The sequence below is a fragment of the Suncus etruscus genome, chromosome 12 (genome assembly GCF_024139225.1).
Source record: "Suncus etruscus isolate mSunEtr1 chromosome 12, mSunEtr1.pri.cur, whole genome shotgun sequence".
In the NCBI taxonomy this organism is placed as follows: domain Eukaryota; kingdom Metazoa; phylum Chordata; class Mammalia; order Eulipotyphla; family Soricidae; genus Suncus; species Suncus etruscus.
Window position 1 is genome coordinate 30,596,420 of NC_064859.1, and position 19,224 is coordinate 30,615,643.

The 19,224-nt window shown below is 35.2% G+C and overlaps 1 protein-coding gene across 1 annotated transcript in view; it reads right to left on the reverse strand.

Moving 5' to 3' along the window:
* Positions 1-19,224, reverse strand: part of AFTPH (aftiphilin) — a 76,769-nt gene that overhangs the window by 30,243 nt on the left and 27,302 nt on the right. The window contains 3 exon segments of the mRNA XM_049784728.1: positions 2,831-2,887; positions 3,300-3,426; positions 6,474-6,625. Coding sequence (XP_049640685.1) covers positions 2,831-2,887; positions 3,300-3,426; positions 6,474-6,625 — 336 coding nt within the window.

The window sequence follows — 19,224 nt, forward strand, 5'->3', positions numbered from 1 at the left end:
TTAGCCTCTTGTTCTTTTCCTCTCATTTTTTTTTTGGGCCACATCAAGCAGTGCTCAGCAATTATTTCTGTTTCTGTGTTCAGAAGTGAAGGTGATCACAAGAGCACTGAGGAATGAAACTGGGTTGGCTACATGAAGGACAGGCTCCTTACTTCTTGCATTCTATGCCAGTCCTTGGGTCTATTATTTTTTTTTTAATGTAATCTGTTATTTAAACCAGAGGTTCTCAAAGTGTGGTCCCAATCAGTTATTTCTGCATCACCTGAAAATTTGTAAAATGTGCAAATTCTCAAGCTCCATCCTAGTCCTAAATAACTCTGGGGATAGTGCCCAGCAATCTGTCATTTTACTAACCTGCCAAGTAATTCTGAAGCAAAAGAAAGTGCAAGAACCAGTGACTTAGATTTTAGCTACTATTTATTCCTTTAGATCAGTGGTTCTCAAATTGTGGGGTATGCCCCCCAGGGGGGGGGTGCTAGGCTCCCTAAAGGGGGACGCATTTGACCTGGCAAACAATGTCATAACAAGCTAAGCCCCGTGTTTATGTCTCTTTATGTCTCTGGAGCTGAGAGTTGCTGTGTCCTGCTTCAAACCCTGCTTTGAAAAGTATGCACTGCAAAACGTGCTCATTGTAGCCATTAATCCAGACATCACCTGATTTAAAAAATCAGCTCAAATTATTTTATATATTTCTGTTTTGCAGGTTAAAGTGTTTTTTTTTTTTTAATAAAGATACTATTTACAGTCGTGCTGGGGTGCAAAAAATGCTTTCTTCTTGCCAGGGGGGGAAGACAAAAAATAACTGAGAAGCACCGCTTTAGATAGTATCAGAGGTATTACATCTCTCTCACATGTAAAACACCGTAAGAAAAAAAAATCAGCTATAATTAAAATTTGAAACCAGACACACAAAAAGTTTCTTTCTAAACAGAGAGAAGACATATATTTACCACATTAACACTGGTTTTAAGAGCTTAACAATGTTAAAATTATCACTAATAACATTTATAATTCAGGTTAAACAGTCTAACTCTTCACGAAATTGAAAAGATTTGGCTAATGTGCCAGCTTACACGTAAGCATTAAGAGGATTACTGTCCTCAACCTTGTGAAAGAAAGTTCCTACAAATTAAATTCCTACTTCATATTCAGACCATGACATCAGTACCAACAGCCTTTAGAATGTACTACTTGAGGAAAAGTTAAATCCAAAGAACAAAAAAGTTTTAAAAAATAGCACGCTGGATTATTTCTGCTTATGACAGAAACAAGTATAAGAATGATTTTTCAATATATATCAACATATCACTTATAAAGGAGTAGAAACTGGATTAAAATGATCAAGCACAGAAAGTTTTTGTTCAATTCCACAAAGATACAAAAGCAAACCATTTTGTTATCATTAGTTCTCATTCATGAATAAAGTTGGAGAATAAGAAAAGATCAAGTTTCACAGCAAACTCTTTTTCACATGCAAATAAAGGGTTGTATAATTGAAATTACATATCAACTGTTTCTTTTTTGCCCTTTTAAAACAATTTTCCCTCTTATTTTCAAGTTATTGATGACATTTAAAATAGTAAGATAGTTTTAATGTATTAAATTGGGTATTTTATTCACCAATTAACTTGAAGACACACCAAATAGCACAAACATCACACACTTAAGTAAAACAGTGAAAATCCCCTCAGTTACCCTGGACTACCTGGCATATCTGGGGGGAAAAAAAAGTTCAACACAATTACTCTTTGTCTTTGTGCTATACTTGGTTGTGCTCAGGGCCTACTGCTGACTCTACACTCTCAGATAACTCTTGGCAGGCTTGAAGGAACCAAGTGACGCTGTAGATTGAATCTGGGTCAGCTAGCAAGCAAAGAAATCACTCCAATTTCTGTACTACTGCTTCAGCCTCAACCTGACAAACTTAAAATATTAATGCAAAAACTAAAGATCAATTAAGATCTTGCCTGCCTCATTTTTATTTCATATAATTTGGTATTTCTAAGCTTTTTACATATAGCCACAGTCTCAATATTGTCTTACTTAATATTGACCACAGTTGGATTAAAACAAATGTTCTATGACCTACTGATATATCTGCTTGTTCCTTTTGAAAAAACAAATTCAGGGGGGAATTAAAAAGAGAAAACAAGGGGCCGGGCGGTGGCGCTAAAGGTAAGGTGCCTGCCTTACCTGCGCTAGCCTAGGACGGACCGCGGTTCGATCCCCCGGCATCCCATATGGTCCTCCAAGCCAGGAGCGACTTCTGAGCGCATAGCCAGGAGTAACCCCTGAGCGTCACCAGGTGTGACCCAAAAACCAAAAAAAAAAAAAAAAAAAAAAGAGAAAACAAAACTCCAAAGATACATAGATACATTTTACAAAGAGTCTGAGCATTATTACTAAGGTAAATATAAGTTTTAATCTAAAACAATAGTGTCTGTAATTGACTATACAAAAATAACCTCATCAAAATCTAAATGAATATGTGAGATCAAAAGGGTATTATGCTGATTCCTTAAATGTCTCCATATATATTGCCCTTAAAATAGACTTTCCATCAGAGATAATATAGGGGTTAAAGCACTTGCCTTACAAGTATGTGGCTGGCCTATGATCAAATCTCCAGCACCACATACAATCCCCAAACACTGTCAGAAGTGACTGAGCATAGAACCAGGAGTAGTCACCCTTGAATACAGGGATGTGATCCAAAGGCCAAAACAACAATAATATTAATAAAACTCCACTTTCTATGTCATGCTATAAAGATAATTTTACAAGAAAAAATGAACAATGATAAATACAATGGAGACATTTCTGTACTTACCAATCCTGCTGCATACATGGGCACTATAACAGGCTGCTTCTTATTGCCCGTGAAGAGCTATACACAGGTTAAAAAGAAAGAACAGATGCTTAGAGAATGATCAATGAAATAATTTTCAAAATCTTCTTTTAATACTTTGCTATATATGTGGCAAATGGTAAACTGAAGAAATCTGATAAACTTGCCAAATGAGTTTGTTTTTATCTCCCAGTCCCATTGTTTACCTTGCTTTAAAACACTAAAACAAAATAATTCAGAACTCTGAAACATCTTTTTCTAAAAATATGAACTATAGATTAGAGGCAAATTTAGATTTGTGTTTAAAAGTTTTACATTCAAAACATAAGCATTTAAACCAACTAAAACTTTTTTCTCTCAGGGACTTATATTTGTTACAAAAGCTTTAAGAGAAATCTAAAAACATTCAAATATTGATTTAAAAAAATTTCCAAGGCACCAACAAACTCACAATGTTTCGGGTATCTATTCCTAAGGAGCACAAAAGCTTCTTGTTGCTATGTGAGCCACCCCACTGATATCTTAAGCCATGTGCATCATGGATATCCTGCAGCTCGTTCCACACATTCAGCAGTTCCCTGCAAAAACCACAATGAATCCACCAAAATGGGTTACTCAGCAGCTTTCATCAGAAAATCTACTTTAAGTATAACTATAAAATAATGTATATTTCAATTAATTTTGTATCAATATAAGTTTACAATATCTGAATAAAATAGTCAACAGATAATTTAAAATAACTGAATTAGAAAGTTGAACTTATTTAAAACAGAATTCTAATAATCAAAAAATTAAGGCTATGTATTCTTTTAACTGTAATAAAAAACATTAAAAGAGGGCTGAAATGATAGTACAGCAAGCAGGACATTTGCCTTGCAAGGGGCTGGCCAACGTGGGTTTGATTCCTGTCATCCCATATAGTCCCATAAGCACTGCCAGGAATAAATCTTGAGTGTAGAGTCAGGAGTAACACCTGAGCATCACTGAGTGTGGCCAAAATCCAAAACCAAAGCAAAACAAAATGAAAAGAAATAACATCACTCAGTATTCTACTATTTCGATATAACAAATCAATATATTTTGTTTTCTTCTTAAGTCTTGATCCAAACAATGGCAGAGTATGTATATATATATATATATATATATATATATATATATACACACATGTGTATATATACACACATATATAGTAGAGATATATAATTTTGTGCGATTTTTTCAGATTTTAAGCATTTCATCAACATGTATATTCTTTTCAACAGTTGCACTATATCAAGTTAACCATTATATTTAGCCATGATCCTACAGCTTAAATAAATGTTTATAATATTTGATGCATACTATAGTAAAACAATGAATATCTTTTTATAAAATCAGGCTTTATTTGTGAGTTATTTTTTCTTTTTGGGTCACACACAGTTCAGTGGCTATTCCTGCTCTGAGCTCAGGAATGACACCTAGTGGTGCTCTGAGGACCATATTTGGTGCCAGGAACTCAAAAGTGTGTGGTATAATTAAAGTTTGTGATTAATATGTAATTATTCAAAGCTAGTGTCTCACCCTGTGTGATGTCTCTGACCTTATAATCACAGTATTGGTTAGCTGAACTCAGGGATCACTCCAAGCAATGCTTCAGGTACCCTATGTGTGCCATGAATCAAACCATGCTGGCTGCATGCAAGGCAAGCACCTTAAACTCTGTACTATCGCTCTAGCCCAATCATTACAATTAAACAAAAACGTTTTAAGAGGTAAAATATAAATATCTTGGTCCAATTTTAGAAATTATCCCAAAACATCAAGAAACAGAAAACATTCTGTATTCAATAAAAAATACTTAAAACCCTGTACTGTAGATACTGAAAACAAAGGAAGAAAGGGGCAAGAATGGATTTATCTAAATCCAAATGGAAAAAGATCTTCTGAGGAAAAGAATGCACGAGGAGGGGCCAGAGAGCACAGCGTAAGGTGTTTGCCAGATCTTCTGAGGAAAAGAATGCACGAGGAGGGGCCAGAGAGCACAGCGTAAGGTGTTTGCCTTAGACGCAGAAGGACGATGGTTCGAATCCCGGCATCCCATATGGTCCCCCCGAGCCTGCCAGGAGCAATTTCTGAGCATAGAGCCAGGAGTAACCTCTGAGTGCTGCCAGGTGTGACCCAAAAACCAAAAAAAAAAAAAAAAAAATAAATAAAAGAATGCATGTGGAGATAAAGAGGGAAATTTAATGGGACAATAATTTTGGAATAAGAATATATATATATATATATATATATATATATATATATATATATATGAATGAAAAGTAAAATTAGGAAAACAATCTAGAAACTTCCTAAATTCAATGATTAACTGAGGGTCTAGATAGAAGGAGAAAACTAAGGAGAGGAGTTGATTACCAATAAGGGTTCTGCCCAGTGTTTAAGATTGAAAACCTCCAAAATTTAAAGGTCCTGTATTAAGTGCTCAGTCCATTGAATGAAAAAATCTATCAAGATTATTTCATTCACTGAAATTTCAGAATATCAACAAAGATCCTATACATATAATGTGAGGATAAAGTTAAATTTTACTTCCTATGTACCTTTTTTCTCAGGAAACTATTAGAAGTCCACCAAACGGGACCAAGGAAGTTCCAAGCGTGAATCCATTCCAGAATGGAATAGAAAGATGGAAGACACTTGGGGAATATAAGAAATAGCAAGTCTGATAGGCTTGACTACAAAAATAAAACAGGAGTAATTCCTGAACATTTCTGGGTATGCCCCCCCAAAACAAAACAAAACAAAATAAAACAAAAAAAAGAAATGGTACTAACAAGCTATGAGTGTGCTAGAAAAAATATTTAACAGATAGATGAAAAAGTGAGGCAATTAGTCATTTTAAAAATATAAAATTAATAATTCAGGGAAAAGGTGTAACAAAAAGAGAATAGTGGTTTAGCAGTGGACACTATTTACATAATTATAATGCAAATGACAAATAAGTTAACCAATAAGCACAATAAAAGAAAATGAAGGAAGAATGGACATGTAAGATACAAACACTCACCTATCATCACACTTGGAAGCCAAAGGTTAATATATAAAAATAACTGTTAAGAACACTGATTTAGAAATACCAAAGAAATAGCTTAGGGGCCATGTCAAAGGATGATATATAAAACCAATTGATAATAGTGATTTAGAAATATCAAAGGAATAGCTTAGGGGCCAATGGACACTATGGTAGTTAGAATAGGCATAGGTAAGGTATACACACCTGATGGGGCTGATCCCTGTTGCCACATGGCCTCACTTCCAGGCTCTGGAAGCCTGTTGAGAAGCCCTAGTGATCCCTACTACTATAGAATCTATGTGTACCATATCATTGGGCCCTATCATTGAACTGCTGATGATGTTAAACAGCCAGGAGCCAACTGGGGATGGGGGTGGAGCAACATTGATTACTTGGGAGGCACCTCCTCAAAGAAAATTGCATAAAAATGGAAATAATTATTTTTCATATTTTGAGTGCATATAACTTTTAAACCATAACAAAGTTTTAGAGCCTTAGTATTTTACCATGTAAATTAAAACACTGAAACTAAAAAAGATACATGCCTTCTAAAAGCTGTCTAATACTTACCCACTTTCTGCTAAGGCCTCTCTTGTTTTTACTGGCAAGGTGCTTGCTTCCAACAAGTGCTTTAGGGAAGTAACTTCCTCTTCATTTTCAGGGACAAATACCGAAGGAAAACATGCTTCGAAAATTCGTTCCAGGCGGTTTAGTAAAGCTGTCTGCATCAAAACATCCCCCACCAAAGATTTATTCTCATTTTTATAATTTTATTAATATCAAAACTTTATTACTAAAACACATGCAGAGTTTACTATTATAATAGAGAGAAAACAACTATTCTAAAGAATTACTTAGTAATTTAGCAGTTTTCAATCTCTGGTTTGTGGACTGATTCGCCCACAGTGGTGAAAAGATGAACAAACAAGTCTGGGATCAGGAAGATATCTCAAGTGGTAACACACATGTGAAGCATGTGTGAGGGCCCTGAGTTGTACCTCAACATAACATGTTGCCCCCAGAATTGCTAGGTGACCTCTAAGCACAGCTAGCAGTGATCTTGGTGGTCCACAACACTGAACCTGTCAGGCAAATACCATAAATGCTATCCCTATCTGTAAGAAACAAAAACAGCTCATTGGTTTACCTTATTCAGTTTAAAATAAGTTGTTTTCTACTATAGGTATAAAGACTGAAAACAATGCCTGACTTAATTATGCTGGGGGCCAAAGAGAGAGAACAGGTAACACACTTGTCTTGCATTTGGTTGACCTGAGTTTGATCCCTGCACCACATATGGTCTTCTGATCACTAATAGGAGTGATTCCCAAGCCCAGAGCCTAGAGCCCAGAGCCCAGAGCACCATCAAGTGTGAACTATAATTTCCTAAAAATATATCTATATATAATGACAAATAAATGTAGTTACATGCCAGCACTATACCTGGTACTTTACAAACAGTAATAAAATTATATACTGAAGAATTAATTATCTAATTACAGTGGGAAAACAATTGGGTTGGTAAATACAAGAGATCAAATCAAGTCTTCACACATGTAAGGCAGGCACTCTACCACTAAACCATATTCCCAGTCAAGAAAATTCTTGTTAAAGTCTCAATAATCTCAAAAAAAAAAAAAAAAAGGTCAGGCTAACATTCATATTTCTTTCACTGTACTGGAATGTTTCTTACTACCACTTACACACTTTAGTTTTGGGAATAACAGGATGCATGTGAAAGTACCATGCTATTACAATTGAACTAGACTTTCTTTTTGGGGGAGGAAGGAATACATGAGGTTTTCTTTTGTAAATTCATTTTTTTTGGGGGTGTCACACCCGGCTGCGCTCAGGTTCTACACTCAGAAATAGCTCCTGGCAGGCTTGGGGGACTATATGGGATGCCAGGATTCAAACCACTGTCATTCTGCATGCAAGACAAACTCCCTACCTCCATGCTATCTCTCCGACCCCCTGTAAATTAATTTTTGAAGTCAAACTTTAAAATAGTTCTGCTGCTAAAGAACAAAGCAGGAATGTATGCCTTAGTTTTTACTAAGAAATTCAAGATCTAATTTATGATAACATGTAGAGATTTATAGAAATTCCATTTCTTCTATTGTATGATATGCGTATTTTAAAATAAAGCAGTGCTTTTTCTCTAAGCAAAAACCTGTATATTTCTTACAGTATTTTCATCAATAAAATGACATTTTGACATATTTTCATTAAAACTTGAGTTTAAATTAATCTACACTTTGGAGCCTACTAGATTTTATATATATATAATCTATAATACCACCGATTCCATTTTTAACTGCGTTTCAGATATGTATAAATTATTTTAAATTTAGCTCATATACTACTAAAACAATGAACAGGATTATAAAGTGCTAGTAATCAAGGCTTGTTGGAAGAGTAAACGTCTAAATAAAAAGACAACTAGTATTTAAAAAAAAGTCACATCTTGTTGATATGTCCTGCCAACTAAAAAACCAAGTTAATGCTTGTTTGATAACTGCTGTTCATTACTATGAGCAACCAGAAAAAAAAAAATAAAATTAAAATATTTTACAAAATTTCCAAAAAAATTCTCTTTTGGAAACAGTATTGGAGCAAAAATGTTTGAGTGTATAATTAGTCTCAGGGCACACTGTAGCTCTCCTAGAAAAGTTACTCTAACACCTTCATTATATTCACGCATATGATATGGGAAAAAGCTCTTGGTATCAATTATAGAATCTACAGTAGAGAGTATACTCAAGATCCCAAGGCATGTGAAATTTGAGTGTATCAGGGGAACCTGCACTTACTTGCTTCAACAGAGGGAATGGACAGACTTAACTTTAAAGAGGATCAAGTAACCACCTAATTGGAAACTTGAGTGCTGGATCCTTCTGCGCTGAAAAGGTAAACAAACACTCAGACTATGAATCTTCTTTGTATCCTTATCTTTTTAACGAGATAGAAAAATATTTATTTCAAGAAAGAAAAAAACACCAAATATATCCAATCATTTGGACAATGTCATATACCAAATCTTAGGTACAAAGGTGAGCAAATTATACATTAGGAAATAGAATGTTATACCTAATCATCTCCTTTTCTTACTTCCCAATCTTTTATCAAGTGAATAGAAATATAAAAAGAAAGTTCTGCATATCTTTAGACTTAAGTATTACATTGACTTCTTAAATCTTTGGTTGAATGAGGTGCAATGAAGTGGGCAATTCTAATTTTGGGTTAGACAGTATATATTTCTGACTTTCTAGATGTCTATAAGTAAGGACGAATGTGTATTTATCAAAACAAATGACAGATTTTCCTCGAAGTTGTAGTTTGCTAGCCTCTAAGGTATAGCAATAAATAAATAACATGGAGCTTCCAGAATCACCCTAACTGAAGACCACTGTCCAACACAAGAAGTATTAAAAATTTCAACAAGAGCTAATAGAATTAACAAAGCTACTGATAAAATTCAATTTCCTCTGAATTTTACTTTTTTTGGGGGGAGGGGGAACCACACCCGGTGATGCTCAGGGGCTACTCCTGGCTATGTGCTCAGAAATTGCTCCTAGTTTGGAGGACCATATGGGACACTGGGGGATCGAACTGCAGTCTGTCCTAGATTAGCGTGTGCAAGGCAGATGCCCTACCGCTTGTGCCACCGCTCCGACCCCTGAATTTTACTTTTAGAAAATATTCTCAAGGGTCAGGGAGATGGTTCAAAGTGCTGGATATAGGGGCCAGCTTGATAGCACAGCGGTAGGGTGTTTCCCTTACAGGCAGCCAAAATCCAGAATGGACCTTGGTTTGATTCCTGGTGTCTCATATGGTCCTCCAAGCCAGGAGTGCATAGCCAGGAGTAATCCCTGAGTAACAGAGTGTGGCCTATAAAAGAAAAAAACAAAACAAAACAAACAAACAACAACAACAAAGTTCTGGATGGAGAACATGCTTTGCATGTGGGAACCTGAGTATAATCCTATATGTGTCCCCACCCTCCAAAACAAGTTAATTTCTAACTATCCAAAAGGCAAATTCTAATGACTATCTTCAAAGAATGTCCTTTTTAGAGGGTGAAAGAATACATTCTAAAAAGAGCTTCTTACTACTATTTTGTTCACAGTAATAAATGTCAAATTTCAATTAGTGCTACTTAATTCCTAACTCAATGGCTGATTTTTAATATTTAAACAGAGGACTTGTAATCAAGGGGCTGAGACTCTGTTTCTGAATTTAAAATAGGAAAATTTAAAATAGGGCCTTTCAATCATAGAGTAGATAACAAATTACAGAGGAAATATTTGTGTACTCATGAAGTGGGAATTTTAATCACTATACCATCACATATGCCCAGAGATAAAAATGTTAAATGAGGATCTAAATTCACTAAGGATGTACTATTTAGCTAATTAAGTCATGATGAAAATAGTTGTTTCAATCTTACCTTCTATCATATTAATAAAAAGAAACTAAATAGGGGCCAGAGCAGTGGTGCAAACAGTTAGTCTGCCTTGTGTGCGCTAGCTTAGGACAGACCTTGGTTCAATCCCCTGTGTCCCAAGCCAGGAGCGATTTCTGAGCACATAGCCAGGAGTTAACCCTGAGCATCACCGGGTGTGGTCCAAAAAGTAAAACAAAACAAAACAAAACAAAAAACAAAAAAACAAAACTAAATATTCCTACTATTTTACATCCACCCAAGACCTTCCAAAGTGTATAATTGACACATTTAATATGTTTAAGAGTGTTTTGCTCCATAAGCAACACAATGAAATTCAAAGATAAAAAAATGTGATAAAACACAGTCCAAGAAACTTGACATAAAACTGTAGTCCACAAAGTTGTAGAGAGAGTGTAGAGGTGTTAAGGCATTTGCCTTGCAAAGGGCTGATGACCTGTTTGATTCCCAGCACTGAACTAGGAGTGAGATCTGAGCACCTGTTGGGTGTGACCCTCCCCCACCCAGTATCCCTGGCCCAAAGTAGTCTAAGAACAAATTTAAGAATATAACAAGCATAATGCTCAGAAGACCAATTAACCTACCACAAAAAAAGTCACTAGAATAGATTTGTTTCAAGAAACAGATTAGTGGGGGACAGAGAGATAGCACGGAGGTAAGGCATCTGCCTTCCATGCAGAAGGACGGTAGTTCAAATTCCGGCATCCCATATGGTCCCCCAAGCCTGCCAGGAGCAATTTCTGAGTGTAGAGCCAGGAGTAACCCCTGAGCACTGCCGGATGTGACCCAAAAACCAAAAAACAAAACAAACAAACAAACAAAAAAAACACCAAAAAAAACAGATAGCCCCAAATAAATTACATATGCTACATTTTAAAAAACTCATTCTAAACAAAAAATATAAACATGAAATAAAAGGTAAATCAAATTTGCGATACTGCTAAAGGTTAAAAAATTTTTTTAAAGGAGAAAATGGGAGCATGTATAGTGGGACTCGGGGGTTACTCTTGGCTGTCCTCAGAGGTCACTCCTGGTATCACTGGGCAACTATATATGCTGCCAAGGACCAAAATTGAGTGAGTCACATGCAATGCAAGTGTCTTAACCTGGTAATAACACTCTAGCACCAAGGCATAGACATTTTAAAATATAAATTATTTTAAACTACTCTAGAATTTTTCTCTCAACATTACTAAGGGCATTAAAATTAGAATGAAATTAATATATCAAAATGAGTCAATAAATAATTATTTGGACTTATCAAGCTGAGTTTTTTTCTAATATTATACAAAGAAATTTTTTATATTACCCTGATTATATGAAACTCATTTTATGAGATATACTCATTTTATAGGGTATATCTAGTAGTAACAGGAGACTTTTTTACTAAATATTAAATGTAAAAATAATTAAATATTGGGGCTGGAGAGATAGCATGGAGGTAAGGCGTTTGCCTTTCATGCAGAAGGTCATCAGCTCGAATCCCGGAGTCCCATATGGTCCCCCGTGCCTGCCAGGAGCAATTTCTGAGCCCGGAGCCAGGAATAACCCCTGAGCACTGCCGGGTGTGACCCAAAAATCACACACACAAAAAATAAATAAATAAATAAAAATAAATAAATATTAAATGTAAAAGTAAAAACTAAATTTATTCAATTTTTAAAATCCTGTACAACTCAGAAAAAGATGTAAACAGTCATGTCTATTAGTAATGTTTCAATATATGTGGACTAGTACTAAGATTAAAAGTTCCAAGGACTAAATTTCATGAATTGGAAACCATGGTAAAGTTAGACTAGATGAGCTTTAAGTATCTTTAGGGATAAGGGAGCAAATGCAAAGTATAATCCAGTTCAGTAAAGTGCAGAGACAATTTAACAAACAATTTAACAAAAGATAAAAATATGCCTTTGACATATAGAAATTGCAACGTCTAGCATCTATTGTTTTGTGTGCTGCTGGCAATTAAACTTAGGACATCACACATTCTAGGGATGAGCTCATTTGTGACCAACCATATGCATTATGCTTTTGTCTAATTGTCAGTTTTCTTTTTATTTATAGGTTACAGTCACTAGTGCTTGAGGGGATATTCCTGCTCTACCATTGCTCCTGGTGGTGGGGGACTGTTAGGTATCTGGGATTGAACCTGGGGCTCCTATTTGCAAAGTATATGTTACAACCCTGCTTGGTTCTCAACTGTGTGTTTGAACTCATATATTGCTTACCATGCATGAGACATTATTCTAAATGCTTTACAACTATAGCTCATTTAAGATGCTTATAAAATCCTTATGAGAGGTAGCAGTAATATTATCCCTATTTTCAGATGAGATAGACTACAGAGATGATAAGAGTTAATTTGTACAGTCACATGAATATTAGACAGGGAGGCCAAACCTTAACTGACAAGGTACAGCTCAAGAGACTGTGCTCATATAGTTTCCATAGCAATTCTAAGTTTAATTTTCAAAAATAAAGGAGATTGGAGGACAAAGATAATATCCTATTTTGCATTTCCAGCACATGGGATTGTAGCACATAGTTGGTGCAGGAATGGTAACTAAACCAATGTGAACTAGATTAAAAAAAAAACAAAAGCTACTGTGTTTTACTTAAGACTGCAGGGGGCGTACTTCACACATGAAAGTGTATCTTTTTTAAGTCATCTAAATCATTTTTGTATATAGACTGAATTTTTTTACATGTATAAATAATAAGTAATAATAGTTCAGCATCTTGTGTTTGATGTTTTCATGCACTGGTCTATGTACTAATGCTGGTCCACTGGAGGTATAGAAAGATTGAAGACTGCTGCCTACCACCTTGGTTCTAACTGCTGGACAGTGTTTGGTCTGGAGGACAGATGACAGTTTGCAAAGATGAAAGATTGTTAATGTATACATGTATTAATTGGTGAACTGTCTAAACGAAGCCTTGCAAGTTGAAATATTTCATACATGTTTCAAAGAAATTAAAGTTCAGAAAATTAAGATAATTAACAACCGACTCCAAAGTACAATTCCAAACTTACTTTTTACCGAAGCATGCTTTCCCACACTACTTACTGTCAACATTTCTAGTTGAGCGATATTTCTTAGATAGTGAATTCAATTGTTACTTCTGAGGTGATGCTAATTATACTTAAAATATTATTATTTCACCCAACACTGTAATTTATATTTTTAAACAAAGCAAACTACAAGTTTTTTTTTATTGAAGAGCTATACTAAGTTAATTTGAGAGCAACAAGTAGTAAATACACCATACTTAATAGTAAGCTGAGATTACAATCATAAATAGAAACTTAATTAAAAGTAATACCAATTACTTGAACTTTAAATTTCAGTTGAAAATCCGTTCTTGGTGCAAAACAGTGGTTAATTTCTGGTACCATTAAATAATAGCTAATATCTACTTATGACCTACCATGTTACAAGACACTGTGCTAAGCACCTTTACATATAAAACTTCATTTTGTCTTCATAATAAAAGTTTTGAAGCAAGTACTAGTAGTTTGTTCCCTGATTTTATCCTTTAGTGTAGGGGGTTCAGCGAAATGGCTCATCAAGTTAAACATGGATCTGAGTCTAGCAATGGGAGGCACAGTGAGGGCGACTGTATTTATAAGGGGTAAGAGCCATGTTAAAGTTAGCCAGCCACGTTGCTCAAGGCTAACTGCATACATCTATCAAGCACATCATGAACCTGAAAATTACAGATGTTATGTGTTAATCATCTCAGTGGGGGAGGAGGAATCCTAAGTAGTGTTTTGGATGGTTTAATGGTTGGGCTCAGCAATGTGAATTTTTTTGAAGGAAAATTAAGAAATAGGATTCTAGCCATCTAGCTCTTTGTTCCTTTTCCTCTGAAATTTGGATCTTTAATTCAAAAATAAATATGTTGCATTAGATTTATTGAGAAATTGTGTAGAGGGGTCAAACTGCCCATCTTTCTGTAGTATGATTAATATTACAAATGGTTACTCTTCTTAAATAGCTTGAAACTGGGATTGAGAAGTATACAATTGTAGACTGTACTTGATATCTTGCTTAATATTTAATGATGGCGAGGCATAAGATATCTTCTTAAATGGAAGATTAAATTGCCCAATGGATTTTGTTTCTTTTAAACTTCCACTTAAGAGCAAGACTTAGTGCTATAAATATTAAAACTCCTGCCATTAATAAACTTCTGCAACTAAGAAGGAAAACTAAAAATATATTAAAGAGATTTTAGAGTCTCAACTACAAGATTAAAAACATTTTTTTCTTCTCTTTCTTATTGTTGTTACATTGAGCAGGGCTGAACATTACTTGTGCTCACACACTCGGTTATGGTCTCTCAGAGCTCACTCACTTTGGATGCTGCTCCAAGGCTTGCAAATGGCAGTGCTGTTGGACTGCGCTGATGACAGAACTCTCACCTTGTTTTATACACCCTTTCGGGAAATTAAGATTTTTCATCACACTTCACTTTTCATACTTTAGTGTAGTTAAATAATTTAGGAGCATGGATGGATGGATTTGGGAGTAGGGGGAGGCTGTGTGTGATTTTATTTCCTTTTTTTTTTTTATCTCGGGGCCACATAAAACAGTGCTCAGGGACTATTTCTGTCTCTATGTTCAGGAGTGATACCTGGCAGTGCACATGTGGTGCCAGGGACTGAACTAAGTTGCCTGCATGCAGAGCAAATGCCTTACTTCTTGTACTAGCTCTCTGACCCTTAATAAGGAATTAGCTCACTTGGCTCTGAGTAAGTACCAAGAGCTATAAATTTATCAGCTATCTTGAACTATTTTAATGATATTCACTTATATTAGGAAAGGCAATCTGCTTTACTCAAGTCAATCAATTCAAATATTAATCTAACCTAAAAATACGCTTGCAGGCACCAGAGTAATGCTTGACCAAATATCTGGTTACTTTATGGCCTGACTGAGCTGACACATAAAAGGAACCATACCATGAAGGAATATGCTGAGCTCATTTACATTCATGAATTCAACCAATCACAGATATCACTGGTTGAATTGGCAGGGGTCCTGAAACTAATTCTCTGCCAAGGGATGACTGACTGATGGCTGTTGAAAGGAAGAGGGAGAAGGAAAAGGACAGGAGTTGGGGGAAGAAGAGGAGATGGAAAGGGGGAAAGAGAAAATGCCAGTAGGTAAATTTCATCACTATATGGGTACAATCTATTTTTCTGTGATGAGAACTTCAAAGTGATTTTCAAATACACAATATTGTATTGGTTACTAGTGTCACCAAGCTATGTATTACCATGTATTACATCCTCAAGATTTTTATATTTTAGTTGGAAATCTATCTTCTAACTACTTAATTTCTTTATTTTATGGTTTATTTCTCTCTTCAGTCATAAGTTCAAAGTACTCAGCAACAGAAGGAAAAATACTGTATTGCATGAACTGTAATCAAATAATCAAGTAAAGTGAAAATATATTGGTGTTAGTGGCCTTCAGTTTATAAATGCCAACTTTTTGGAGCAAATCAATAAATACCTCATAACAACATAAGTCGAAGCGTTGGACTTTTTCTTCTTGTGATGTTTTCCAAGTAGCATAAAAGCAATGGTCAAATGTGTATAAGAAATGCATTTGTAAGAAAAGAAAAAAAAATGCTATATAGCTTCTTTTTATATAGTCAGTTTTCTAACTTCTCAAAGAATGAGCAGTATTCTTAAATTTTTATAAAAATAGAGAGCTTAATATGATCTCACTTAATGAATACCTAAGAAGGCATCTTACTATTTTAATCAATGCTGCTTTTTAGAAAGTTAGCAAACTTTAAAATGGGGAGGAAGAGGTAGAGCAACAGTATGGTGGGTAGAACTCTTGCCTTGCATGTGGCTGATCCTGGATTCTATCCCTGACATCCCATATAGTCCTGGCACTCTCTCTCAAGAGTGTTCCCTGAGCACAAAGTCATCAGTAAGCCCTGAGTGAGAATGGCTGGTGTGACCCCAAAATAAATAAATATTGAAAAAAAATTTAGAAGTAAGAGGAGTAGAATTATTTTTAAAAGATACATAATAAGGACCAGGGAGACAGCTCAAGGACCCGGGCTTGGTTCTTAGGACTTCCTTGTCTCTTCAACTGGCACTGAAGCCCCCAGCAAAATGGTCCCAAATAGGGACCAAACTGCATGACCTAAAACTGACCCATCTGTCACAGTTGGCCCTGGGAGTAATTCCCAGGCTCCTGAGTACTGACTGACTAGGAGGCTTCCAAATTTCTAAGATACATGATAGTCTTTAAAAAGCACCCAAACACTGCTTTGAAAGAAGGGCTTTGTATTTTGGTGGTAGCTTAGCTTCAAGAACAACTTAGGTCTCTTTCCCATATGTACAACAGAGATAGATGGCACTTACTTTTTCTACAAACAGTAAAAAAAAAAGTGAAATATATTGAATTCTGGACTGCTAGAAAAAAGTATTTCATAATAAATGTTGTGTGACTTTTATATCAAAACTTAAACCCACATCTGAGAAACAGAATGACTAAGAACATTTTAGAAGTTTGAAAGATTTCTTCTTGCTTAACTTTCTTTCACTTAAAGTAACAAATTATTACAATAAAGTTGGAGATAACTATTTCTTGATTTGATGAAAATTACTTATTAAAATATTAAGATGTCTTTTTAATAAAACAGAAAAGAGAAAATTCCAAAAGTTGTGGAGCTAATGAAAAGTAGAAGGAATTTATTTTGGCATTATTTGGTCACACCTAGTGATGCTCAGAACTTTTGGCTTTGAGCTCAAGGATCATTCCTGGTGGGCTTAGGGGACATAATGAGATGCCAGTAATTGAACCTGGGTTATTACATACAAGGCAAGCACCTACCTCCTATGCTATTTCTCTGGCCCCTGAATAAAAGAAATTCAAAAGGACAATTATATTGTTAGTCTGACATCACAAAATACAATTTTTTATCCATGTTTATTTAATTGAATTGATTTGAGTTTTGAGTTTTAATGACTCATAATAGTCTGCTGAAGCATAATATGAAAAAAAACACTAAAGGTTAAGGTTCAGGACAGAATTACTGCACCCACATAAGATTAAACAGTAGTAAATAAAATAATAATCAAATAATTAAAATGTTGCATTAAAGAAACATGTTACTGGTGAGGAATACTGTGCTATCTTTTAGATCGATCACAACAAGGAAAATATTTTAAGATAAGTATTCATAATCTTTTGTTTTGTTTTGTTTTTGGGCCACACCCGGCATTGCTCAGGAGTTACTCCTGGCTATCTGCTCAGAAATATCTCCTGGCAGGCACGGGGGACCATATGGGACACTGAGATTTGAACCAACCACCTTTGGTCCTGGATCGGCTGCTTGCAAGGCAAACGCCATTGTGCTATCTCTCTGGGCCCAGTATTCATAATCTTAAGAGGAATAGGTTATATATTTTTCCACACAGAATATGGAAAATGAAGAAACTTCAGGCCATAAGACTTCTTCACAAAAGCAGCAAAATAATGAGTTATTGTCAACTCAAGTTTCAGTTACTCAGTAGGACTTGCCTATTTCCTTGCGATCTACTTCCTTCCAGCCCTTTCTAGTAAATGCTTTTTACTCTGCACAATCCATTCCACAAAATAAAAGGCCCGAGGCTCAGCCAAACAAATATAAGGAAGTCTTGCCACAATGGTAAGTTCTTTAAAAAAAAAATTTTTTTTTTTGGTTTTTGGGCCACACCTAGTGACGCTCAGGGGTTACTCCTGGCTGTGCACTCAGAAATCGTTCCCGGCTTGAGGAACCATATGGGATGCCGGGGGATTAAACTGCAGACTGTCCTAGGCTAGCGCAGGCAAGCGCTATGCTACCACTCCAACACCAAGTTCTTTAAAATTTTTTACAAAACATAGAATCTACAATAAAATTCTTATTTTTTGGGTTTTTAAAATTTTATTTAGGGTTTTTAAAAAAACTTGCTGTCATTTTGCCTTTACAAAAATCCTTTGAAATACAGAACACACCTGTTTCACAGATCTAAATAAGTTCAGAAGTAACTTGTACAAAATCATAGAGCTTGGAGTTAGAGAAAGAACAGGGGTTAAGGTACCCCGAGCAGAGAGCAGATGTAAGCTCTGAGTAGGAAATATGGCACAAAACCCAGAAACAAACAAAAATCAGATAGCTTAAGAGAATGAGTGAAGACTAAAACTCAGGTCTGAAAATTACATATGTATGGGCTTTATTATGTCATATGTATAGGTATCATGATTACACACAAAAACCTTCAATTATATATGCAAAATACTTTTGAAGTGGTTGTACTTGAAAAAAAGTATCTGCTGATGCTAAAAGTTCAATGGCTATACATTAAAAATCATTCAATACCCATGTCACTCTATTTTCTAGTGAGATAAAATTAAGTATGGAAAGGATAAGGTCATAATCACTAGTTATATAATTAAAGGATCTAAAATTTTCATTATGAAAAGAACTTTCTTTCCTAAATTTCCTACATAGCATCAGCATAGTTTGAGGTTTTAAATTGTTTGCTTTCTTTTATAATCAACACTTTGCTTTAATTTCTTAGATCTTTGAATAAAAAAAATTAAAACTTTATTTGCAAAAAAATGTAAAAATCTTTTAAGTCTCAAAATTTCTTTAAATATGTTGACATCAGTAAAGCAATTTGTGTGGATTAAGCCATATTTAACTATGAGTTACTGGAGTACATACTGCTATTAATATGCTAAAAGACATTGTAGGGATTGAGAGAGAGCTCAATGGGTTGAGAAAACATGCTCTGCATGTGGGAGACCTATACTTCACCCCTAGCATGACATGATCCACACCTTCCTTCCACCCCAAGTA